General features: G+C 57.6%; 2 protein-coding genes across 2 annotated transcripts; both read right to left on the reverse strand.

The window, feature by feature from the left end:
- Positions 1–92: 92 nt before the first annotated feature.
- LOC104324225 (leucine-rich repeat-containing protein 3) lies at positions 93–3,394 on the reverse strand. Its single transcript, XM_069791720.1, has 2 exons — positions 3,024–3,394; positions 93–1,553 (listed from the first exon to the last, which is right to left on the reverse strand). The coding sequence occupies exon 2, from the start codon at positions 1,549–1,551 to the stop codon at positions 688–690; it is 864 nt and encodes a 287-aa protein (XP_069647821.1). The 5' UTR covers positions 1,552–1,553; positions 3,024–3,394; the 3' UTR covers positions 93–687.
- A 379-nt stretch (positions 3,395–3,773) lies between these two features.
- On the reverse strand, positions 3,774–24,026 carry TRPM2 (transient receptor potential cation channel subfamily M member 2). The gene is made up of 33 exons (XM_069791723.1): positions 23,691–24,026; positions 21,884–22,150; positions 21,455–21,540; positions 20,786–20,954; positions 19,745–19,925; positions 19,188–19,354; positions 18,568–18,748; positions 17,963–18,024; positions 17,532–17,732; positions 17,044–17,146; positions 16,681–16,802; positions 14,964–15,314; positions 14,370–14,507; positions 13,539–13,668; positions 13,090–13,235; positions 12,822–12,934; positions 12,504–12,717; positions 11,812–11,930; positions 11,354–11,486; positions 11,040–11,211; positions 10,373–10,556; positions 9,914–10,095; positions 9,635–9,767; positions 9,429–9,516; positions 8,688–8,775; positions 8,114–8,265; positions 7,489–7,565; positions 7,296–7,397; positions 6,884–6,970; positions 6,576–6,681; positions 5,962–6,063; positions 5,344–5,460; positions 3,774–5,068 (listed from the first exon to the last, which is right to left on the reverse strand). Exons 2-33 carry the CDS (start codon positions 22,076–22,078, stop codon positions 4,943–4,945), a joined length of 4,527 nt encoding a protein of 1,508 aa, XP_069647824.1. The 5' UTR covers positions 22,079–22,150; positions 23,691–24,026; the 3' UTR covers positions 3,774–4,942.
- Positions 24,027–24,403: the final 377 nt, after the last annotated feature.

Consider the following 24,403-nt stretch of genomic DNA (forward strand, 5'->3'; position numbering starts at 1 on the left):
GGGAGAGATTGAATTAGGACAAGTGCAACCCCCTCGAGCGCCACCACCCTCCCCGGACACCTGGCTCCCAGTGCAGCACAAACCCTGAGGGCTTTTCCTATGTGCAGGCTTTATTGAGAAATCAAAGGTTTGGGAGCTCACCCCTGGGTTGCTGGTGGCAGGCAGAGGCTGCTGAGATGCTGCTTGGGAGCTGGGGGCTGACGTCCTGCTCTCTGCAAGGCCAGTCCCTCACTGGAGCCAGGACAGGGTCACCCCACTGCACAGAGTGACCCATCCTTCTGCACCCCAGGCTCCAGGGACCTCTAGGCCCTATGAAAGCCCCCTCCCCCAGTCTGTCTCCCCCCCAGGGACTTGTTCTCTTTAAACCACATGGATTGCAAGCATGTGGCTGGGGCTGCTTTCCCTGCGAGCCCAACTCTGGCAGGGGAGAAGGGGTCTGTGTGGGGGGTGTTCCTCCCTGGGAACCTGGGCTCCATTGACAGGTCTGCATGGGGTGTCCCCAAGCATCCCTACCCCATGTCATTTGCTCACGCTCAGTCCAGCATCGCTGGGGAGGGGCGAAGTCAGTGGCACTCATTTGCAGGACTGGAGCAAGCACTGGAAAATCCCATAGAGAAGCTTAGAAGCCCACCAGGTTGCCACTGGCTCCCTGCAAAGAAGCTGGGAACAGGGCACCCCAATCCTGCGCTACAGGGCAGTGCTGGTGGTCTCTGCGTGGCCCTGGGTGCTCGGCAGTGACTTGAGGTAATCCACATGCTTGCAGGTGTCCTCTCGATTGTGCCGGACATAGCAGATCACATAGACGATGACCATGGCGAACCAGCCGAACATGGTGATGAACATGGCCACATCCGTGGTCCTCTGACGCACGCTGCAGAAGTTGACGCCGGCATCCAGAACCTGGAGCAGCGGTTTGCCCACATACTCCTCGCGTGGGGCCGTGTGGCAGGTGATGTCCTGGACGGAGTCAGGGTCCAGCCGTGCCTCCCACAGCACCTCCTGCAAGGCACACTCGCAGTGCCAGGGGTTGTTGGCCAGCCGGAGCTTCGCATTAAGTGCCAGCAAGGCCTCCTTGGGAATGCTGCGGATGCGGTTGCTGGAGAGGTCGAGGGTACGCAGCCCAGCAGCCACCCCTTTGAAAGCCGCCCTGTCGATCTTCTCAATGGCGTTCCTGGAGAGATCGAGTTCCTCCAGGTGGGAGAGGTGCCTGAAGGCATTGCTAGGGATCCTGGTGATGCTGTTGGCGTCTAGCTTGAGGAACACTGCGTCTTTGGGGATGTCCTTGGGGATCTCCTCCAAGTGCCGAGAGCTGCAGAGGACGGCCTTTGCCCCTGCTCGCTCTGTGCATTGGCAGCTTGGGGGGCAGGAGCTGCCCCAGGGGACGCACAGCAAGAGACAAAAGAAAGCTTGGGCGACGCTGGTTGCCGGCGTGGGTGTGAGGGTCATCTTGCACCCAGCCAGCTCGGCATGGCTGCTGGTGATTCCCCGGAGGCTGCAGCAGCTCCTGGGCAGCAGGGCGGCTCCTCTGCGATCCTGCAAAGCCTCTCCCATTGCTGGACGAAAGCGGTGGGTGGAGGGGATATGACACGGCATTATTTCCTGGAACACCACTTACGTCTCATGTGTAATGTGCCCTGGCAAAGCAGTGAGAGGCTGGGCTCAGGAGCCCAGAAAACAAGGGCAGAATGATACTGGCTACCATCTTTTCCAGGACAGCTTAATTTGGCTTAAGATTAATTATCCCTGGACATAGAGATGCAGAGATTAAACCTTCCCTGCCCCCCATCTCAGCACAGACCGCCCAGGCAGGCAAAGGGTGCTGCAGGATGGGGGTGTCAAGACTGGCATGGGGCCTGCGAGCCTCTGCCCCAGCCTGCTGCCAGTTTCCACATGGGATGCGGTGATTTGCTGCTGGAGAACAGCAGCAGTAAATTCCTATCTCACCGACCCCAAGTGTTAAAAAAAAAAGATGAGTCAGACTCCCCAGATCATCAGACTGGCTTAATCACCACCGGGTTTTTAAATAACAAGATGTGGAGTTCTTTTGCTTTCCCCATCTGGTCCATGAGCTGGTACAAGTCACGTTTCCAAGGGTTTTGCCAAAGCTCGGGTTTGGAGGTGACTTCGTTTTTTAAAGTAAACAAAGTGTATGGTTTAACAGCCTGACTCCGGGAGCTGGAGCTTAAGAGAGGAGCCACTGACTATCACAGTAAAGGGGATGATCTAGGAACCCCAAGGGCCACCCCAGCCCTGCTGGGGATGAGGCAGGAGGTGAAGCAGGTGGGTCTTCTTTCCTCTGCCCTTTGGTGCTACTCACGCCTCTCCTGCTGCCTTGGTCAGGCTGGGAGGGGAAGAGATCCCCATGGGGTGGGGTGGGGGGTGGGGGAAGTTCGGGGGTGGGACCCTGGCAGGCCCAGGGAGCCTTTCACCCGGGAATGAAATTATCCATGGTGCCAGCTGGGCACCGCGTCATTATCCCTCTGGTACCAGCATCCTTCTGATAATGGCATCCCCCTGGTAACAGCATCCCTTAAGTACCAGCATCTCTCAGTTATGAGCAACCTCAGAGTACCACCCGGGGGATGCTCATACTTGGGGGATGCTGCCAGCGGACCTCCTCAGGGGTGTGGGACTGTGCAGTGGACTTTTCCAGGGGAGGTTAAATCACGCTGCCGGGGAATCTCTCTGGCCCTGCAAATGGTCCCGGGGTCTGCCAACCCAGTCTCTCCGGGGGAAGCGAAGATGCGCTTCGCGGTGCCGGTTCCCACCGCCTGCCCGAGCCTGCTCCCGGCCCTGGCAGGGCTCTGAGGGGCCGCAGCCGCCCCAGCCGGCCCCCGCCGTGCGCCTGCGGAACGGGGGTGGGTGCTGCCCAGCCCCGACCCGCTCTCACGCCCGGGCCGGGGACCGGGGAGCCGGACCTGCCCGGGCGAGGGGTTTGGGGAGCCGGGCCCCCACTGGGCTCCGCGCAGCAGAACAGTCCTCCCCCCCCCGCCCCGCCTCCTGGAGTCCCGGGGGTCCCTTACCGGCTCCAGCTCCGGCTCCGGCTCCGGCTCCGGCTCCGGCTCCGGCTGCGGCTCTGACCCGACCTGTTGCTGCGGCTGCTCCCGCCGGGGCCCCCGGGACGGGCGGTCCCCGCCTCGGCGGCACCGGGCGGTGCAGGGGCGGTGCGGGGGAGACGGGATCGGGGGGGGGATCGGGGGGTGCCCTGTGACAAGGAGACTGCTGGACCGGGGCGGTGGGGCCACCCAGGCAGCACAGCCACGGGTGCTGTGGGCGAGCGGCTGCTTGGAGCCCTTTTGTGCTGTAATTGAGTGATGCTAATTAGGTTTCAGCAATTCTCCTTAGGCTGTGGTTGCTGCTCGTCGGTTCGGGGCTGCAAAGCTTTCTCAGCCGTTGTAAGGCAGGATTGCCTCTTCCCTCCCCAGCTGTGCCCCCAGCCTGGCCCTCCCTGCGCCTGCGCTGGCTCTCGGCTGAGCATGGTGATGGAAGACCACAAGCGGTCATCGAGCAGGCCAAGAGCAATGGGAGAAGGTAGTGTGCCACTGCCTTGGCACACAGCTTGCTTTCCAGCACCTCCTCACATTGACTCCAAACATGTCAAGTCATCTCTGCAGCCAGCGTTGGGGGGGGGGGCAGTGAGTCTGCAAGCAAAGTGAGTTCGTGCAACAAGATTGGGGGTGGGAACGCTCAAACTGGGCTTGTCCTGGAAGTGGGCTCCAAGCATTGCCTCCAGGAATGGCCCCTGGTTAAACAGCCGTAACAGACCACCAGCCTTTTAGTCATTTAATACACGGTTTATTGAGCTGGGTTGACTACATTGCCACTCTGACTGCACCCTCACCAAGCCCCAGGGCATCATTGGTGAAACTGCAGTTGTGCTGTGGTGGCCACCGCTGTGGGAAGAACCGCCCTGGCTGGCCAGTGTCTGATCCATCGGGAGAGGGTGGGGGAACTGTGTTCTCCCCATGGCAGGCAACAGAAAAGGTGAGTGAAGGACCCCTTAAGAACAGAGATGTCTGGAATGGACACACTGATGTCCTCTCTCCTGTCCCTACCTGCCCAAAGGACCACAGAACATGGATCACCTGGGTCCCAGCAAGCTGTCCCCTCCTTTCCATCCATGTGCACAAGGGGACAGGGGTAGGCAGGCAACATTTAGCTGGTGCCTTGGCTCAGACAGAGGGAAGAAGTTCAGCTATAAGATGGTGCTCAGCATACACACTCAGGATCACAGAACGGTATGGGATGTGGGGGGCAGACTTGTGCAGAGCTATGAAACCATACGTATATAAGCCAAGAGCTGCTCACACCTTCAGAAGTGCTGGATCACAGCTCAGGACCATGTTGTTGGGTCTGAGACAACAGAGATATGGGGACAGCTGCCACAGGAGTGACTTGCAGGGCAGTCGGGGCCTTTAGGTGCAAAAGACCCCAGGCCTTCTCCAGAGCAATCCTCCAGGAGCTGTGGCAGTGGGGCTGCCAGGGCTCAGAGCAGGAGCAGGGGAGCAGAGATGCCTGATGGATATCCTGGGTGGAGGGGTAGCTGAGGCTGGCAAGTCCCCAGTGCCCACACTGAAGTAAAGAGCAGGTGGGAGCTGAGAGAAGGAACACCTTGCAGGAACAGTCCCGTGGTTCTGCTTGGCCCAAGCCCTGGGCTAGTGCTGTGGCTGATGTGGAAGCACCAAGACACAAGCTGGGCTGAGCTTGGTGGCTCGGGTGACCGGGATGCTGTGTAGGCACTGCCCAGGCAGCCCCTTGCCCCCGGCTGGTGGGGAGGGGACCATTTTCCTCCCAGAGACCTGCAATGTCCATCCACGGAGGCAACCAAAGTACCTAGTGTCCAGCGGCTGCCCATGGTCTCACAGGTGAGCTGGGGTAGAGCTGCAGGTCCCAACCAGAACCTGGTTTGGGGCAACAGGAGCCCTGGCCTGTGCTTGAGGACTCAGTAGTAGGCGCTGAGGAGGGTTGAGACCTTGTGCAGGAGCTCCTTGTGATTGGCGTGCAGGGGGATCCTCTTGTCCAGCACCTGCCAGCGGATGCACAGCTCCGGGTCGCAGCCCTGAAGGAACTGGAAGGGGACCAGAGACATCACGTACGCACTGCTGGCAAGGGGCCATGCCAGCCATGCTCAACAGTACTTCTAGTCCCCAGCCTCCTGCCCTTTCGTTTTGGGGCCCCCGTTGCAGTGCCACCCTGTGTTCATCCCCATGTTCTTCCTCCAGTGCATGCAGCTGGAGAAGCCCACTCCTGACGAGGGCGAGTTCTGGGTCTGGAGCTCTGGGTCCCCTGCCCCATGCCTGCTGAGAGCCAGGTCAGGGAACCACAAAGGTGAGAAACCCATACCGAATTCAGCCGCTTCATCTCCACATCGTTCTGGTTGTCAAAGTGCACGCTGACAGCAACCGTCTCAACCCAGGCGTTATCTGTGTTGCGGGGGTCGTCAAGGTACCCCTTGTGTATCTGTGCATGGTGAAGGAATGCCACATTAGCAGAGCCCTCACCACCAATCTGAGGGCACTGAGAGGCCCCGGGGGTGGGGAGGCATCACCCCACAGCTCCTCTGCCCTGCTGGAGACCAGCACCCTGTTACCACTTCAGCTGGAGCTGTGGAGAGCGATCACAGCAGGCACGGACACCGGTGTGTGCGGCCCACCCCTTGGGTCCCTGGGCTGCCTCCCAGCCCCCTGAATGGTACAAGGCCATTATGGCATGCCTCCACCTCCCCCAGCCATTCCTTCCCAGTGGGAGCAGTGGCCAAGGTGTGATGCACCCTGCCCCTGTACCCTGGGTACACCCACATGCCCCTGTGCCACCATGATGTCCACATGTCCCCGTACTGTGGCAATGCCCCCATGTGCCTCTACTGCCATGACACCTGTGTGCCCCTGTGCCAGGGTGATGCCTGCATGCCCCCATACAGCTGTAACACCCATGTGCCCCTGTACCACGGGGACACCCCACCTCGGTGCCTTGTTTCAGCAAGTTCTGGAACTGGGACCAGAACTCCCGGCGCAGGATCCACTTGAGCTTCAGTGGCAGTGTCTCACCTGGCTCCAGTGACCCCTGTGCCAAAGCAGATGTCAGGCGTGGGGCCTGCCATCAGCCCAGCCCAGCCTCCCTCACTGCCACCAGCTTGGCCATCGGGCAGTTGCCACCACTGCAGAAGATGCCACAAGCTCTGGTGGGGGGAGCAAGCAGTGGTGGTGCCTCCTTCCCTCCCTCTCCTGCCAGAAGTCCTCAGCTGTGCCCAAGCAGATGTCTGAGTTTGCCTGATTCAACCCCCGGACCTCTCTGTCAAAGGACATGTGAGAACTGAAGCCATGGAGGAGGAGGAGGGAGAAGCAGGAGTCAGTGGGTCAGGGTGGGTGGGGGTATGTAATGGGACCACCGCCTGTCCAGCACTCCTGGCAGCACAGCCCTGCATGCAGATGCTCTGTGGGAGGGGCAGAGGTACCTCCTTGGACAAGGCTGTGACACCCATCTGTGTTTCTCCCTTTTCTGCAGGGCATTCAGCCACCAGCTGGTCCCCATCTCCCCAGACCCTTCTGTGCCAGCTGGTTTACACCAGCTCTTACCCCAGGCAGAGCCCAGACATCCGACAGTGGGTACTGGGCCACTAGGACTTCCAGCATCTTCTTCAGGCTCTTTCTTATGATGGACCCATCCAAATTCCGCCTCCAGCTGTGAGAGAGGCCCCTGTTATGCTGCAGGCAGGACTCAGCTCCCCCCTGCCCAGCACACTGGCACAGGTTCCCACGTTGAAGGGGCAGCAGTGGGCTTTGACAGGTGCCAGTGTCTCTGAGATGGCTTCGTGCCCCCTTTTCCATTCCACCTCCCTAGCCCCATCCTGGAGCAGGACACCTCCTTGTCCCCATGTGCTTACCGGGTCACAACGGGGTGCAAGGCATGGTTGGGCCCAAAGCAGCGCAGCCTCCCGCGTCCTCGCAGCCCTGTCCTTCCCATGGGGTTCCTAGCAGGGAGAGAGTGAGCAGGCTGGGATAGTGCCAGGGTCCCACTGCGCACCCCGTCACGCTGATCAAAGCCCTATAACCGCATCCCCAAATTTCCCACGACTGCACTGCACCTCTTCTGGGATTCTGGGTTTCTTGGAGAGGGTGGACAGCCCTGAGGAAGATGCATGCCATTATCCCTGCCCCACCATTAGCCATAGGGAAGTGGGAAGGGGATGGATGCACCCAGCCCCCCCTGGATTCTCCATCTCCCTGGTGCTTTGCCTACAGATGGGCACCCCAGCTCCCACCAAGCCCATCTGCCCCCATGGCAGATGTACTCACAGCGGCAGCCCATCCTGCACGGCGTAGAGCCCATGGAAGCTCTGCCGGTCAATCAGCCCGTCCATGGTGTTGTAGTTGATCTTCAGGAGAGACTCCAAAGAGCTGGGGGGCAGGAGGCAGCCCGGCAGGGAGGGCTGGCTGTGCCACCCAGGGGAAGGGGCAGAGGAGCGAGGAGCCTCAGGGGGACACTCACGGGCTGAACGGGTCCTGCACAGCCATGTCCTTGTGGTCAGCTGAGTAGACAGGAGGGTCGTAGAGTGGGAAGTCCACCTGCAGAGCATGTGGCCGCGTCAGGCCCCCCTTACATCCGTGCTCTGGCGGCAGGCAGGGAATGGGACCCCCGGGGATACTTTCTGCCCCAATCCCTTTCCCTGCCTAGCTTGTGGCATCACTCCCCGAGGCATGTAGGGCTCCGGGCCCTGCTCGGGGGCTGAGCTTAGGCTCTCGGCTAGAGGGTCGGTGCCTCTCACTCATGCCCCTGTGGAAGCCAATGCCAGATCCTGTCCCTGACCCTGAGCCAGCCCTGATTCAGAAAACGCGGAGGCAGGTGGTTGTACCTTCTGTTTCCCCACCAAGCAGCCCCAGGCATCCCTAGCACTGCAGAGCCAAGCAGGAATGATGCCCATTCACCTTTCCCTTTCCCTGGGAAGGCCTTGGAGCTGCTGCTCCAGGAAGCCACTTGTCCCAGGGCTGGGAAGAACAGGAGCTCCCAAGTGCAACACAGGTGTGATGATGGGTTTGTTCCTCTTCCTACCACCATTGGGATCTGCCCCATGGCCCCTGCTCCCAGCCCCACCACCCAGGGTCACAGCTCCTACCTCCCAGGGCACCTTCTCATCTGGCACAGGGAAGCGGTGGGTGTGAGACCCTGGGTACAGGAGGTTTCGGGCAAGCACGTGGTATAGGGGCTGGCTCTCCTCGGCTTTCCCCTCCAGGTCAACCTCCTTCATCTCTGAGGCTTTGCTGGAGCCTGCAAGGCAGACGTAGACAGCGAGGCCCCACAAAGCAGGGTGCTGAGTCCAGTGCTGCGGACCACGGCTCTGCTGGGGGGGCTGGCTGGGTCTCTCCATGGGGATGCTGCTGTACCCTGGGGACCTGGCCCCCGGCATCCCTTCTGGAAGGCCCCAGAGGAGCTCCCCTGGGGATGCTGCCATGGAAAGCCTCAGCCATGGGCTGCAGGCTCTGGTGTGGAGGGTGGGAATGGCTGCAGGAGGGACTGGACAGCCTCACAGAGCCCCCAAACCTCCCTGGGCCCAAAGAACCTCTGCCTCTGCCTTACTGCTTAACAGAGGGGTGTGAGGGGCTGCTCAGCCCTGGTCTGCAGCCTGCTGGCACCAGCGTGGGGTCCTGGGCTTCCCCGGTGCTGCTGGGGTGGAGACGGGCTCCACTTACCGATGGGCGGCAGGTCCTCGCCTGAGCCGAAGCCATTGCCCTGCAGCGCCTGCATTATCCACCTCAGGGCCTGGGTGCTCTGATGCACCTGCATGGGAGAAGAGAGGGTCAGCCCCCTGGACCCCAGCTTGCCCCTCCAGGCTCCCTCGCCCGAGTACTGCAGGGTACAGCCCTGGCAGGAGGCACTGCTGCCCTTGGCTCCTGGCTGCTCATCTCCCCAGGGCAGCAGCAATCCTTGCTGTGCCCTGATGCTCGGCTTGGAAAACCACCTCTGTGGCAACATTTTTTCAAAGCAGGTAGAAATGGAAGTGGAAACAGCAGCTGTGCTGCGGCTGTCTCAGAGAGGAGATGTCAGGGCCTGGTCCTGCTCCCCAGGCACCCCACTGCTCGTGCAGAGTGTGGAACAGCTTCACAGGAGGGGGTTGGAGAGTTGCCCATCTCCAGAAGGTCTGGAGGGTCCTCTTGGGCCGAGGAGACGAGCTGGGTCAGATCTAACTGCTTGGGTGACCAGTGGAGGCAGGGGCTCATTCCACCACTTACTGCCTTCATCTTGTTCACTTTGGAGTCAAACAGAACATTTCCCATAACCTTTTCCTCTCAGATACTATTGTTTTGGCAAGGAAACTCACACTGTTTGAAGGGGGATTGATTCAGAGGGACTTTCTCTTGTGTTCTAGTTCAGTTGACTCAGCCCTTGGAAAACTCCCCCTTTCTTAGGTAGTTGCTCAGCTTTTGCCTCACCTGGTCTTCCAGAGAGACCAGTTTCTGTTCCACCAGCCCTGTTCTCTTCAGCCGGTCCAAGTCCAGCAGCTCTGCCAGCATGTCAACCCTGGAGGGACAGTGCAGAAAGGAAACCCCTCAGCAGCCACTCCTGCACTAATCCCAACTCTTTCCTGCCCAGGACACTGGAGGACAGAAGGATGTCCCTATCTCAGGAGTGCTGGTACCTCTGTGCAATGTCTCGGATCTTCTGTTCCATGTTCTGCTTCTCCTGGCACTGCTGGTGCTGCAGGTAGTTCTCCTTCAGGTACATCTCCCAGGAGAGGAGGGCAGCTTCTTCGTTCTTCTCCAGCTTCTCTTCTGCCAGAGAAAGGGGACAGCAGTGCTGTCAGACCTCCGGGCATTCCAAAACCTGGTACCGCAGCCCATCGTGCCTCGTGCCTCGGTGCACAGTGCCGTGCCCCAGGGAGGGGGCAAAGGGCAGGAGGGAAGATTTTGGTCCTCACTGAGCAGCTTGTGGCGTGTGGCCGGCCTGCGGAGCAAGCCTCGCCAGACCAGGATCTGCAGGTGGTTCAGGAGGATGAAGGGTGGAGGTGCAGGTGGGCGGCCGTGGTACTCCTCAATCAGGTCGTGCCGCTGGAACTTCCAGATCTGGTCCGTGTGCTCCTGGACCTGCTGGAAGGTGTAGCTGGGGCAGAGCCCAGGTGTCAGCCATGCCATGGGGATGAGGGGGTACATCATGTCTGTATGGTGCCCCAGCTCCTACCCATCCCTGATTAGCCCTGGCCTGCATCTGCGACTTCCACCATATCTATAAACCCCCCAAAACTCCCCTGTGCTCTGGTCAGCATGTGCCCTAGGACCCTCCTTGCACTTTCTCAGTGTGCAGTGCCCTGGCTGTGGCCAAGCCTGTAAGCAAAGCCAGCTCAATTCACTGTCAGGGCCATGGGGCAGATCAAACTCACTTGAACATGGCGATGAGGAGGTTGAGGAGGAGGATGTTGGTGAAGAGCAGGTATAGGCACAGTAAGATGACCGTCAGCCACTCTGGGAAGATGGGTTTCTTGTTGTCCTCATTTGTCTCTGGGCACTTGGGCTTGTAGGGGTCAGTCCCATTGGGGCTGCACTGGTCAATGTTGAAGTTGACCCCTGCAAGAAAGCATGGCAGGACTTCATTGCAGCCAAACCTCATGGTGTCTCAGGGAGCACACTGTGCTCTCTGAAAGCAGCCAGCATCAAGGGAGCTTAGCACCAGGCAGGGATTTGACCTCGATCTGCATCATCCTAGGTGCTCTGCTCAGTGCCACCAGCTTTGCAGCTGTGGCACTGAGCTGGATCGACTCATGGTCCTGTGCCTTTGCTAGTGTGCTCTCTTGACTGCTTGGGCAGATGCAAGTCCCTGGGTTTGCATTGCTGGCAATGCTCCCAATGTACTGGAGCAGGGCTCCATCCCCACACCCTGTCCTTGCTCCCTCTTGGCCTTACGTTGTGTTTGGAGAGGAGCCCTGTGCAGGACTTCCATGGGCCAACATGGCGAGAGCTAGGCAGACTGCGGCATGAGCTTGGTACCCCTCAGCCTTGTAGCAGCCACCCTGCTCATGCCACGCGCTGTCACAGGCCAGTGTCCCTTACCATCGATGTAGGAGGGAATCTGCCCAAAGATGGTCAGGTAGGAGTGGTAGACCACGCCACGGAAAAGCCACTCTACACGTTCCTCATTGTGGATCAGGATGGCCTGCTTGGCAACCCCAAAGGACACCACCCACACTGCTAGCAGGAAGAGGAAGAAGAAGACATCCTTCATCTGCAAAGACAGAGGGGAAGCAAAATTGTGTCCTGGAGCAAACCCCACTCCAGGATAGTATAACACAGGTGGCACATCCCTCCCATGCAGGCGTCCGGTTGCTCCAGCTGATCACCCTGGCAGGATGGAGGGGAACTCTCACCATGCGCTTCACAATGATGATCTTGGGCCCCAGCGTTTTACTGACTGTGAAAATGTGCATCAGACGCAGGCAGAAAATGATAAAAGCCAGTGACAGTATGATGCGCCCGGGGTATAAAGTTGACGGGATCAACCTGGGCACACAAGAGAGGAAAGGAAACATCTCAGTGCTGCCAGTGTGGGGTTTTTTTTCTGATCTCACAGCATTACATTTCTGCAAGATTAGTGAGCTTCCCCAGAGTGCTGGGTGAGAGCTGCGGCATGAAAAAAATCTCTCCTAAAAGCAGCTGAAAGCAGAGGCAAATTGGTCAGAATTAATCACATGACCACAAAAATCTTCGCTAGCCTTTGGAAGAAGAAATTGCAATTAAAAAACCTGCACAATTCTCACACTAGTTCTGTAGCCTACAGCTGTGGCTTGAGCCTGCGCACTGCCAGGCAAGTGGCTGTGCAACTCACCTGCAAGTCAGCCCTGTGATAAAGACTAGGATGGCACAGATATCCAACTTATTCCAGAAGTCCTTGAAGTACAGGGAAGCCATTTTCACAACCCCAAACCCATCTGGATCATATAACAGCTGTTGGGAAGAGAAGAGGGATTGGCATTTCAGAGAAAGCCTTGTAAGAGCTCATGTGCCTTGTAGATGGGAGGGACCACACAGACCTGCTGGCTATCACTGGACCCTCTTGCTTACCCAAAGTTAACCTGAGCCTACGGGGTTTTCTGTAGGGGCATGGAATGAGCATGGGGTGAGATACCTGAGATGTGGGGCTGTTTAGTCTGGTGATGAAAGGTACTGAGATGTTGAAGCAAAAGCTGAAAGAAATCAAATGCCAAGCAAAGCCTGGAAATGCTTCTGGGAATAAATGCCCAAGGAAGGAGGTGATCCCTCCATCTCCTGACATTTTCAGCTCAAAACAGCAAGTCTTTTTGCAAATACCAGGGGCCAGACCAGATGTGGCCAAGGAGATTCTCTGGCCTCAGAGACGGGGGGGATCTGGCAGTCCCTTGTGCTGGGACGTCTCCAAATGGATGGTGACATGAGAAGCAGCATGGGAACTTAAGCTACGCAGGATCTTCCAGGAGCACCCAGGGGGGTGTCTCTCCCTCCCCTTGCCTCCTCCCAGCCTCTGCTCTGCCTGCCCCGTACCTGGCGGGTCTCCTCACACACCAGGGAGAAGAGCCAGAAGTAGACGAGGTACTCCCGCCAGGACGGCAATGGCTGGAAGTCAACCATCAGGACATAGGCGAAGAGCAGGAGGAAGGTGAAGTAAGAGAGGATGTTCATGTGGAAGATGACGACAGGTGCCGTGAAGAAGGCTCGGAGGCGCGTCAGGCAGCCCACAGGCTGCAGCCTCTTCTCCCTGCGGGGAGCAGGGTGGAAGCGGGGCTGAGCTGCCCAGGGAGATGCCACGGCAGCTTCTCCCAGCCAGCCTTGGTGCATGCATGCCCTGGCTGCAAGAAGTACCTGAAGGTGATGAGGCTGGTGTACAGAAGTGGGAAGAACAGCATGCACACGATCACCCGCCAAAGCCCGTTGTCCACGCACATCTTCCCCCACCAGACTTTGGTTAGAAAGGCCTGTGAGGAGGGAGGGAGAGGAGCACTGGTTATAGAAGCCACCCCCCGTCAGAGCAGGGCTGCAGGACAAAGCCCCACCGCTGCCAAGGAACCCTGGATCTGGGGCAGGGTTCACTTGGGCAATCCCCCTCCAAGCACTTCTGCTGGGAACCCACCTGGACACCCCCATGGGACACAAAAGTCATGTTCTTTGCCTCCAATGCCAACTGCAGGCAGGTTGTTTTCCCCCAGGCCTCAGAGACACGGGTGAGGAGCTTCTGGGCTCTCTCTTCATCCTTGCGGTAGCAGTCTGTGAACACACCTGGCCGGGCAGGGACCCGGGGGACAAGGCTGAGCTCCGGGGCCAGCTTGGTGCTCAGCAAGGTGCCCGCTGAGTCACTCTTTGCAGCAGGACCTGGACATTGCACCACGCAGCGGCCACCCTCTGCGCTCCTACCACCACCTGGGCATAGCCCTCGTAGCCCCACAACCCTGACTGTGAGGAGGGGACCCCTGTTTGGCACCGGCCACCCCACCCATCACCCCCCAGACACCTCCTGGGCAAAGCTAGCCAGCCCTGCAGGGCATGAGAGCAGTTCTGGGTTCCTGGTCCCCTCCTGCTCACCAATCGCTTTGTGCTCGTACTGCTCGGCCAGGGCCAGCATGGCATCGGTGGTGTCGGTGTCTTCCTCCTCCTTGGCGAGCTCCTTCAGGATTTTGCTGCAGGCCAGTGCAGCTGCCACGCAGTCCTGGCTCTGGAGCAGAAGAGGCCAGAGAGAGTGTGGGGGTCTGTCCCTATCCTGCAAGTCCTGGCAGCCCTGCCAAGCCCTCCACGGCTTCTATGGGAGGGAAGGAAGGTGTCCCAAGCAGACTGCTGCTCAGGATGGACAGCTTGCTGTGACAAGGGCTGAGCTGTGCTCCCTTCTGGGTGCAGGGGCAGCAGGTAACCCACTGCCATGGGGAATATGGGGAGACCCCTGCTCTCCCAGTGGGAAGCCTTGGGTGACGGGATGGTGTGACTCCACGGCTCTGCATGGTGCACACACCATGCTGCCAGCCACACTGCCTCTTGCCCTGGGAATGCTGTTTATCGGCGGAAGCCTTCTCCACCCCAGCTGCCATGCACCTGTGTCCTGCCTGCTGTGTGCTGAGCCCTCTCTCAGGCTTTGCAAGGAAGAGCATGCTTCTGGCCCAGCACATCACCTCTGCCCACAGCGTACGTTTTGGTGGGGAAGGGAGGGATCTGGCATCATGGTGTGTGTCTGGGGATGAACAACGAGTGTCCGCAGGCTCACTAGCTGGCTCCCATTTGGCTGGGGGTCAGGCTTGGGCACTGCCATGGGCCAGCTCGCCTGCTGTCCCAAATGCCAGCAGGCTCAACCTTTCCTCTTGGGGCTGGGAGGTTTGGTTCCATCTGAGCCTCTCATCTGGGACCATCAGCTCTGGGCTGTGATACCTGGGCCCAGATGATTTCTGCCAGCTCCTTGCGGTTCTGGACCACAGCCCAGATAAGCAGGTCGCGGACCGGGTCCATGGTGAAGGTGACTCGGCCAGCAGAGCGCTTGTAGAGGGACCGGAGACTTGACCCCTGAACCTGCAAGGTGTGCAATGGTCAGACCCATTCCCCTGCCAAGAGGCTGCAGAAAGCAGACAGCCTCTCAGCACAAAGCCACCCCTGAACCCTTGGTGCCTGCTTCCACCACCCATGGAAGGGCCTTTGCTGCAGACAGCAGGGTGACCAAGACTGGACTCCTCCTGGAAATGCCACTTTCTCTAGGGCCAGGATCACCTGGGGATGTGCCCATCCTGCCCAGTGCACCCACCCCACTGGGTCCTGCCCACCAGAGTCATGCAGCCAAGTGGGGCTATGGGTGTAGGAGGGTGGGATTTGCACCTTGAATGTGGGTCAGATGACTTGGGCGGGACTTTAAGTGGGATTCTTGAGCAGGCAAGAGGACAGAGACCTAGCTGCAACCTCCAGCATGGTTTCTAGAGCCAGCGTCCCCCTCCCTAATGCAACCCTGCCACCCTGTAACCTGGAGATGCGTACATTCAGCTTGATGTGCGGGACGGGGATGGAGAGCCGGGGCCGCTCCGTGTGCTTGGGCTTGGGGTAGAGAGGTTGCGTGGAGCAGCCCAGCAGCTCCCGCAGCACCTGGGAGACATGGTGCAGTTGGATTCTTGGCATTTTGGAGCCAGCTGTGTGCTCTCTCTCCTCTAGCAGCACCTTCTGCAGCTTGCTGTGGAACAGGCAGGATGGTGCCATGTTGTCGTAGAGGTAAACCAGGGTGTCCCAGGTGACAAACTCCTTGAGACGCACTCCCTGCTCCAGGAACAGCTTCACAAACTCTGGCTTGTTGGAGATCAGGGCAGCTGCCATCACGGGGTGGAGATCTGTGGGCTGGCAGGCCAGAGGCAGAGGTGAGGGGCTCCATGGCCCCAGAGTAGGGCCCCCACCATGGTCCTCACTTAGATGGGGGGAAGATTTTATCCCTGAGCACACAAGGAGTTTCTGGGTATGAGAGAGCAGCTGGGAGGTACTGGGACTTGTGGGACATCCCCCAGAGACACACTTGTGGGTTAGTATGCCCTCTCCTCTGGCAGTAGAAGCCCTCTGCTCCCTTGGCTGCTGGAGGAGGGATGGGGTAGGGTAGAGAGTAGACCCTCTTTCCCCAGCTCATGAGGATGCACCATACAAATGAACAGGACCTCACAAGTTTGTCCCCTGTGCAAAACTCTTCGGCTGAAGAAGGATCACGGTGCTGCCATCTGGATCTCAGCCATGGGGAGACTGGCTGCTCCCAATGGTCACCCAGTTCAGCCTTTGTGGGGTTTTCCTTTCCAAGGCAACCTTTACATGTGAAAGCACGGCCTGTGGGTAAGGGGGTACATGTCCTGGAAGGAAGGTACCTGCTGAGCTTCTGCCACAGCTTGGTTTCAGCCTCAGCTTTTCATACCAGCCAGACCTGTCCAGAGCTGCAGGACCTGTAACAGCCCTGGCCTGCATCGGCTAATCTGAGTGCCTGCCTCATCCTCCCTTCCTGACAAAGCCGTGGATCTTTCTCGGGCTGTGCATTTTCACACCATCAAATACTTCCTTCTGGGGTTCCTAGTTCCCACCAGCCCTTCCCAGTCCCACAAAAGGTATGTGAGCTGAGGGAACCCAAAGTGTCCAACGAAACAGGAAAATCCCTTCCAAGTCCCACAGCCCTATCAGAAAGGACAGATAACCCTGCTCAGCTTTGACTTCTTGACAGCAGGACCAGGCGTGGGACAGCAGAGCTGGCTTGTGCTGCTCCCTGCCCCACTCTGTAGTAAAGTTTGAGCAGGGAAGCACCAGGCTGGGTAAGAGGAGTTTAGGGACAAGTTGCCATTTGACAACATGGCAAGAGCAGCGACCACAGGGCAGAGCTGGCAAGAGATATTTTTGGGTCTAGGTTGGTGGATTGTCTTTAAAAGGCACTGGTTTTGAACAAAATACCGATCAATCACCTTTATAAAAAATATAAGCCAAATAGGACCTTTACAAGCAATGAATTATAGGGTGTGCTCACCTCTGCTTTGGGTGTTTTGAGTGCAGTTTTGAAAGACAGGACAGATAAAGAGCCCCTGGCAATATGGTGGGAGTTTAGGGTCCAAGAGAAATGCCCTCAAAAACTCTCCCTAGGCACAGCCAAGGTGAGCAGTGCCCTCAATATCCACAGTCTTCAAGTGGGACCTGACAAGCTGTAAGCCTCACCATACAAGAAGCACAGGTACTCCTTTACCTTCCACTCATAGTCGTCCGTGAAGATCTCACTCCGAGCAATGTCCACCCTGTTCCAGGCCACAGCTAACTTCAGCTGGTGGTCCCAGTTCTCCCGACCAAAGTGGTCCTGGTTTCGGGATGCTGCATGCAAAGTGCATGTGTTAGAACAGAGAGTCATTTACACGGCGAGATGATACTACCTGGAAGCCCCCTTGGAGACCTGGCCCTTTGGGGGAAACATCTCTCCCCAGTCAGCTCAGCATCACAAGGTTTGGGGACCCCTTTGGTGACACCATAAGTCAGGCAGCTGCAGGAGGTGACTTGTGACCCCCCCATCCCATTCATCTTGCCCCCTCCTCCCAAGCAGCTCCCCACACCTCACCTTTGAACAGGGCCTGGAGGATGGCCACATCCACGTCCTGCTGGCCATATTTGCCCTCTCTGAAAATGGTCAGGAGCTGCCGGCTCCGCACTATGTCTTGAATCTACAAGGAGAGCCGTGGGCAAGCAATCAGCAGCAGCACCTCCTCCCTGCCACTTCCCGCAGCCCTCTATCCTGTGTGGGGCAATTCCTTGCTCCCCTCGGGTTGCCTGCAGACCCCCTGTGCTGTGTCTCCCAGCCCGGCTGGGGTTGGTCCCAAATGGTACCTCTCTACCCAAAGGGAGCAAGCAGTGGAGGAGCAGAGCTTCAGCCTTCAGGGTGCCCACCAGGACAATGCTGAGCATGGCTGGGGGGAGATGGATGGTTGGTGGAAGATGACCCTTAAACGTCACACTGGGAGTGCTGCTGCTGATGGGCAAGGAGCCCTGGGGACCCCTTTGATCTCCACCAGCTTAGCGAGAGGAGCTGTCTCCCTGCAAGAGGCTCACCTTCTTGGTCCACTCCACCAGCTTGTCCTCAGTGAAGAGCTCATAGGTGTCGTGGAAGAACACACTCAGCTTCTTCTGGATCAAGGCAATGGTTATCTTGGGCACAGGCAGGCTGGCCACCTGTGCGATGACATCGGCCACACGGCCAGACCCTTCGACAATCACACAGGGAGTCCCGTTGGTGATGGCATTGTAGATGGTCTGCAACAGAGTGGGGAGGCTGGTCCTAATCTCACCCAGAGGCCAGCAGACCCTCTCTGAGCCTGAGACCCACACCACTGCTCCGCAGCACTCCCGCCCAGCTGCGTTTCAGCTAGTGTGGCACCATGCTCACACCAAAACCGGAGAGCAGCACCCTGGGCAAGGAGCTGCCCCCTCCCACCACCCCCGCCTCTCAGCTCTGCTGGGAGCGGGCAGGAGGAGTTCCTTACATCGAGTGTCCCGGGGCCTCCTTCCAGCACCACGCACACGATGGGGATCTTGATGGCGACACCTGTGGGGAAGCAGAGCCCAGGGTCACCTCCCTGTGGGGCAGCCCCCCACCGCCACCCCTCCATGCAGCTGAATGTAGTCCCCTCTGAGCAGTGGGGTGTGAAAGGCAAAGTGGGAGCAGTGCCCCTGACGTGCCAGGCTCCAGGAGAGAGGGGAGACGATCTCCTGGCAATCATGCTGCTGGAGCATGTGTGTGCATATGTTAGAATAGAAGATCATTTGCACAGCGAGAAGCCCCCTTGGAGGCCTGGCCCTTTGGGAGAAACGACTCCCCCTGATCAGCTCAGCATCACAAGGTTTGGAGACCCCTTTAGTGACCCCATAAGTCAAGCAGCTGATAGAGAAAGGCTTTTTGATTTATGTTACTGAGGAACCAGGTTCCACATTTATCATGACAACCCACTTGAACTCTTTGCCTGGATCCTCCAAGGAAGCCACAGCCTCCCCTCTCACCGGAGGCCAGGATGGGCACTCCTTACCAATGGATGGCCCATCCCTCCTTGTGCCCTCCCCTGCCTCAGGCCTGGCTATGTGTTGCCATTACCTCCTTTCACCTTGGTCTGCTCTGAAATGAACTTCTCCAGTCTGGTCCTCAGGGGGATTTCCACCCCATACCTCCCGTGGGTCCCATCGTCCACCAGGATGAAGTGAGAGTGGTTGCTGTCTAGGCATGACAGGCTGCCTTGGTTCTCCTCATCCAGTATGTACTCAGCTGGAAAGCCACCCTGTAAGGTGCAGGAGAGGCTCTGGGAAAAGCCTGGCAAGGCTGTGGAGGAGCACCAGATGCCCGAAGCAACCAGCGTGTGGGACAGGAACAGGCCAGCACATCGGGACAGTCTGGCCAAACAGCTGGCCCTGCCCACCCTGCAGTCCTCACATCAGTCTTGCCCCATGCTCCTCTGTCTCTGCTCCACCTGCCCTCACACCCACAAGAGTCCTCCCAGGAGAAGCGCAGCACTTACACAAGATACTGGGTAGGGTAGAGGGGTTCTCAGCAAACATCAGCCCAGGACCATCATTCCTTCTGGAGCTGCTGGGTTTTACCACAGCTGCCAGCCATGGGCACATCTTGAAGCACCCTTTCCCACCACAGTCCTTGGCAGGACTTCCTCAACAGTCCAGACAAAGGCAAAGCAAATGCATCTCCAACTCTGCCTGGCTCACCATGGGGCAGATGAGGCTCTCCCGGTTGTACACAGTCCCCCAGGTGGCTATGCCAATGGTGACGATCTCGCTCTCTTTGTGGCTGCAGCTCAGGATGAAGTCGCGCACTGCCTCTCCCACCTGTTTCATCACACCAGTGTGGGACCCCCCTGTGATGATCCAGGCCCCTGGGGGGTCAGAGAGGGGCTTGAGAAGGGAGAGGCTCTGCTCACAGCAATCTCCTAACATCCCCCTATATGGCTGCAGGAACACCTGGTCCTCGGAGGTGCTCCATCCCCCAGAATATATCTTCCCTGCCCACTACATCAAGCCCTGGCAGCAGAGGAGATGCCTTCTTCAGCACAGTGTTGCATCTCTCAGTCCAGCTCCCTGTGAGCCTGTTTGCAGCGACTGAGCAGGAACAGTCCATCCTTGGTGGTGGTAGTCCAGACAGGGACCTACAGGCCTCCTGGGCCAGCTCAGCATCTCCACAGCAGCCCAACTCACTGAACCTGGCATGGCCAGATAACAGGTCCCTCTCCTGCTACAATCACATGGAGAGCCTCTGCATCTCTTACCAGTGGTCTGGGCCACTTTGACTAGCCCTTGCCGGAAGATGTTCTTCAGCCTTGGCTTCATGACAAAGTTTTTGGCTCCCCCGGTGACTGAGATGAGCAGGTTGGGTGCATCAAGGCCCCAGTGCTGTGTCATGAGGTGGTAGATGACCCGTGGAGGGGTATCCGAGGAGACGCGCACATACTGCAAAAAAGGGAACATATACACATTTTGGGTAAAACCAACAGGGTTGTCCTGGTTTCGGCTGGGATAGAGTTAATTGTCTTCCTAGTAGCTCGATTAGTGCTATGTTTTGGGTTCAGTATGAGAAGAATGTTGATAACACAATGATGTTTTCAGTTGTTGCTAAGTAGTGTTTAGACTAAGTCAAGGATTTTTCAGCTTCTCATGCCCAACCAGCAAGAAGGCTGGAGGGGCACAAGAATTTGAGACGGACACAGCCAGGACAGCTGACCCCAACTGACCAAAGGGATATTCTATACCATCTGATGTCATGCCCACTATATAAACTGGGGAGTTCAACACTATTCAGTACTCTCAAGGGGAAGAGAAGGTCTCTGGATCTAACAACAAGGCAGCAGGCACTGCGGCCACTGCAACCCCCACAACAGGCACTGCAGCTGAACCAGCGAACCAACCCACACCAGTATCAGTTGCCCCCATACAGAAGAAATATACAAAACAAGTGATGCACAATGCAATTGCTCACCACCCGCCGACTGATGCCCAGTTAGTTCCCAAGCAGCGATCCCTCCCCTCTGACTCCCCCCAGTTTATATACCTAAGGACAAGGACAGGGAACAGCCACTCCTTGAAGCATAGCCCTCAGAGCATGAAGATCAGTCTTATGGTTTCAGAAAGGGACTGGATGCAGGGCTGGGAGAGAGGAGAGATCCTGTCCCACCCCATCTTCCTCTGCTTTGGGGCATTTCCACAATTTCCTAACCTCCTCTCGTTCAGGAGGGAGATACTGGCATTTCATCTGCCATGGCAAGACCTGAACACTGGCTCCCCATGCACCACAGACAGGAAAAAAAGATCACCTTCCCTATCTTCTGTCCCAGGCCCGTGAAGTGGATATCACCGAAGGCATCTGTTGGCATTTCCTGGATGTGCCTGCTGGGGTCCCATTCCTTCCCCAGGAAGATGGGAGGTTTGGCAGCATCTTCCAGGTGCTGTTCCCTGAGATAGCCGCACTCGCACACAATCCTCCTGAAACACACACCACCAACTTTGCCAAAACCAATCTAAATGCAAAAGGCAAAGCCCAGCTGCCCCACCTGCCTCAGGCCAGGCAGGAGGTGTTGGCATTCTCATTAAGAACACCGCATGCACAAGCATCTCCCACCCAGCTCATCCTCCGGCTCAGAATGTGTGCAGAAGCAAAGGCATTGTTTGGGGGAGAATTTAGCAAAAATTGGTATTTCTGCCTGCAGAGGTTTAGGACAGAAATATTAGGGTTCCTCTGGATGAAACATGGATGGAAATGACTGCATGCGAAAGCATCAGAAATGTTCCTCACTGGGACACGGGATATCAGCCATGTGGTGACACACAGCAGCGTGAAGAACCACTCAAAAAGGAATTTGTGAATCCCCTTGACACCAGCTTCCTTAACAGAAAGGTGGGATTTTCTGGTGCTGTAGCTTTGTCACCAAACACCCCTTCTGCTTTCCTGGCAGGGGAGGGGAATGAAGGACTGTTTGACTTACCCAGAATCTGATGTCTGGGAGCTTTCAACAAAGTAGGTGCACTCTTTCTTCCGGATGTTTTCAGGAATCCATGAGATGAGATTTTCCTGAAGGAGCAGGAAAAGCAGCAAGGGGTCAGGGTTTCTGCAAAGGGCCAGAAGTTACACCAGGGGCCAGACACCCCGGTGCTTGGAGCATCTCTGGGCGCTTCTTTTGACGTGAAGGAAAAAAGCTCCATCACTATCTGCAAGGACAAAGCCAGATGTACTCCAGGGAGAGGAGATACGAATGCTGGACACATACCTCAGATATTTGGTTTTTTTCTGTCTGTTCCTAAATCTAAAGTGATCTGTTATTAATGCTCCCATTAATGAGTCACCGGACAACTCATTAATGCTCTTCCGTTGTGTGTGGCAAACCACTCCCTCTTCCAACACCTCCTGAACTTGCCTTTTCATTGCTACCCGTAGGGAAATGTGCCTTCCGCCTGGTCTTCGAGACACTGCTACTGCTCTGCTGGAGGTTGGGGACCACCTCAAAGTCGCTCATCTTCCTGGGGTGCGTGGCGGGATCGTCTCCTCTCTCAGGGCACACCTTGTTCAGTTCGGAGGGGAGCACCTTGGTGCACCGGCCACGCACAGCCATGGCTGCTGTGTCTTGTCCCAGTTGGCCTCCTCTCTCCTGTTCCTAGGCTGGGAGGTCCAGAACATCTCCATCCTGAGCGCAGCAGAAAAGAAGGATACCCATGAGCTTAAAGTACTGGGGCATCCTGTCCATCATTTCCTGGGTGGAGAGACGTCCACGGGAAACCTGCTGGACCCTCGCCACGGTCCTGACACAGGGTCCACGTGGGTGGTGAACCAGCCTCAGCGTGCACCACACTACCCCGGGGAAGCCCATCAGCCTCCACAAATTGACCCCACCACACTCTGCCCGCCAGCACAGCTGCTGGCCTGCCTGCTCCGCTGCCTGGCCATCCACCAGCCTGCAGCTCTCCTCCCTTGCTCTCCGCTGCAGGCAGCTGGGATATTTCTGGCAGCAGGGAGAGCAGAAACCAGGTCTCTTGTGCGAGCAGCCCAAGCATGGCCCTGCATGGAAAATCTGTATCAACGTGCTGGCTGCAGAGACAGGGCACTCTTCTGTAGAGGCGGGGGGTCTCATGCCCCCTGCAAAGGTCCCCTGAGAGCCCAGAGCTTAAACCGAGGTGCACACAGACATGCTGCATAGCGGGGACTGCAAAACTCCTGAGCCCTCCCCAATGCCCACAGCCCCCATTGCTGAGCTCCTGAACTGCTGAGACTGGAGGGCTGCCAGAGCAAGGATGGAAAAGCTCCTGGGTGTTACTGGAGCCCAAAGGAGAATGGTGTCCTCTCAGGGGAGATGTGATTAGGCAATGGAGGAAGCACAGCACTCAGGTAAAGCACTGGTCAAGCTGTGGGGTCAGCAGGCCTGTGTTTAGGGAGGATTTTGGCTGCCTTTCTGCAAGGCACACTTGGCATCACACCAAAGGGTGGAGAGCCCTTTGGGGGGACACAGCATGGCAGAGCAAAATTTTGGCTACCAGTGTATTTCCTTCACATCTCCTTCCCCCAGACTCTGTGCTGCTGCAAGCAGGGAGCAGCGAGGAAAAGCCTTTTTGTCAGCCTCACTGGCAGGGTCCCTCTGGGAAGTACGCAGCCCCACCAACCTTAGGAGCCAGATTTTGGCAGACTGGCTTTCTGCATCAGCACAACCCACGGCAGATCTAATTGCTTGAGAAAGATCTGTCTAAATAAGGTCAAACACACCCTCAATTCTTCTTCCTGGCCCCCCAGGGCGGGCAGGCCAGTGGGGGTTTGGGGCATGGCCACAAGCAGCTCCTAAACCCACGCAGAAGGGCTCTCACATGGGGTCCTCCATGGGCACCCCAGGGGTGAACAACCGTACCGGTAAACCACCCAGAATACCTGTCCTTAAGGTCTCCGGGGCAAAGGGCAGAGCTTCTCCCGCAGCGCGCACTGCCTGTCCCCCCCGGGGCTCGGCAAGCACTGCGGGAGGGGGGGCTGCACCCCCGAGGGGCCTGGCAGCCTGCCCCACTGCAGGCAGCACAAGGACCCTCACGCCAGGGCTCGGGTCACCTCTCGGCTGCACAGGGTGGTCACGGCACCAGTTGGGACAAGGGTGCAAAGCCCTGACCGCAGGCGCTGAACACTGCCTGTGAACCATGCCCACCCCCCAGCCCCTCCATCGGCACGACTGTCAGCGAGGCTGCCCGTACCTTCCCCGCAGCATCCTCTGACCGCATCACCAGCTCCTCTGCTCTTTGCCTGTCACAGGGATTCAGCCCCGTGTCCCTCTCCTCCGGCGGGTCATTTTGTCACTGGAGACGCAGACGATGAGTGGAGAATAGGGCAGAGCTGCCTGCGAGCTGCCTGCAGAGAGGAGGAGATGGCAAGGGCGGCTGGCAGTCTCCCAGCAAATCAGGCTGCGGAAGAGGTCCCTGCCGAGAAGCTGCAGAGCCCAGGCAAGCCCCGAGTTTGCTCGAGCGGCTGAGTCATGCTCCTCGCTGCCCGCAGCAGCGATTTCCATCTGCAGCCTCCAAGCGCACAGCCTGCCACTGCCCTCAGCCCCACGCGGGGCGAAACGCTCGCGCCCGAGCCCCTCTTGGCAGGTGTCACAAGCAGGGGCACACGGACGCTGCCGGAAGGAAGCAGCAGCCCAGTGGCTCTGATGGAGACTTGGGTGTGTCGCTGGCTTGGCAAGTGTGATGAAAAATCTCTTCCTTATCAATTTCAATCAGTCTATATAGTATGAAAGTGTATTAACTTTATTTTTTATATATATATATATATATAAAATATATATATATATTTTAGTTATACACTGTGATGTGATGAGGTAGTGGAATTTTCCTGGAGACTCTGGTATTGCTCATGCTGAAGTAAAACAAATAAAGGACAGCCCGGCCCTGGAAAGAAGGACTTTGCTTTG

Source organism: Haliaeetus albicilla, chromosome 9 (genome assembly GCF_947461875.1).
Source record: "Haliaeetus albicilla chromosome 9, bHalAlb1.1, whole genome shotgun sequence".
Taxonomy (NCBI): domain Eukaryota; kingdom Metazoa; phylum Chordata; class Aves; order Accipitriformes; family Accipitridae; genus Haliaeetus; species Haliaeetus albicilla.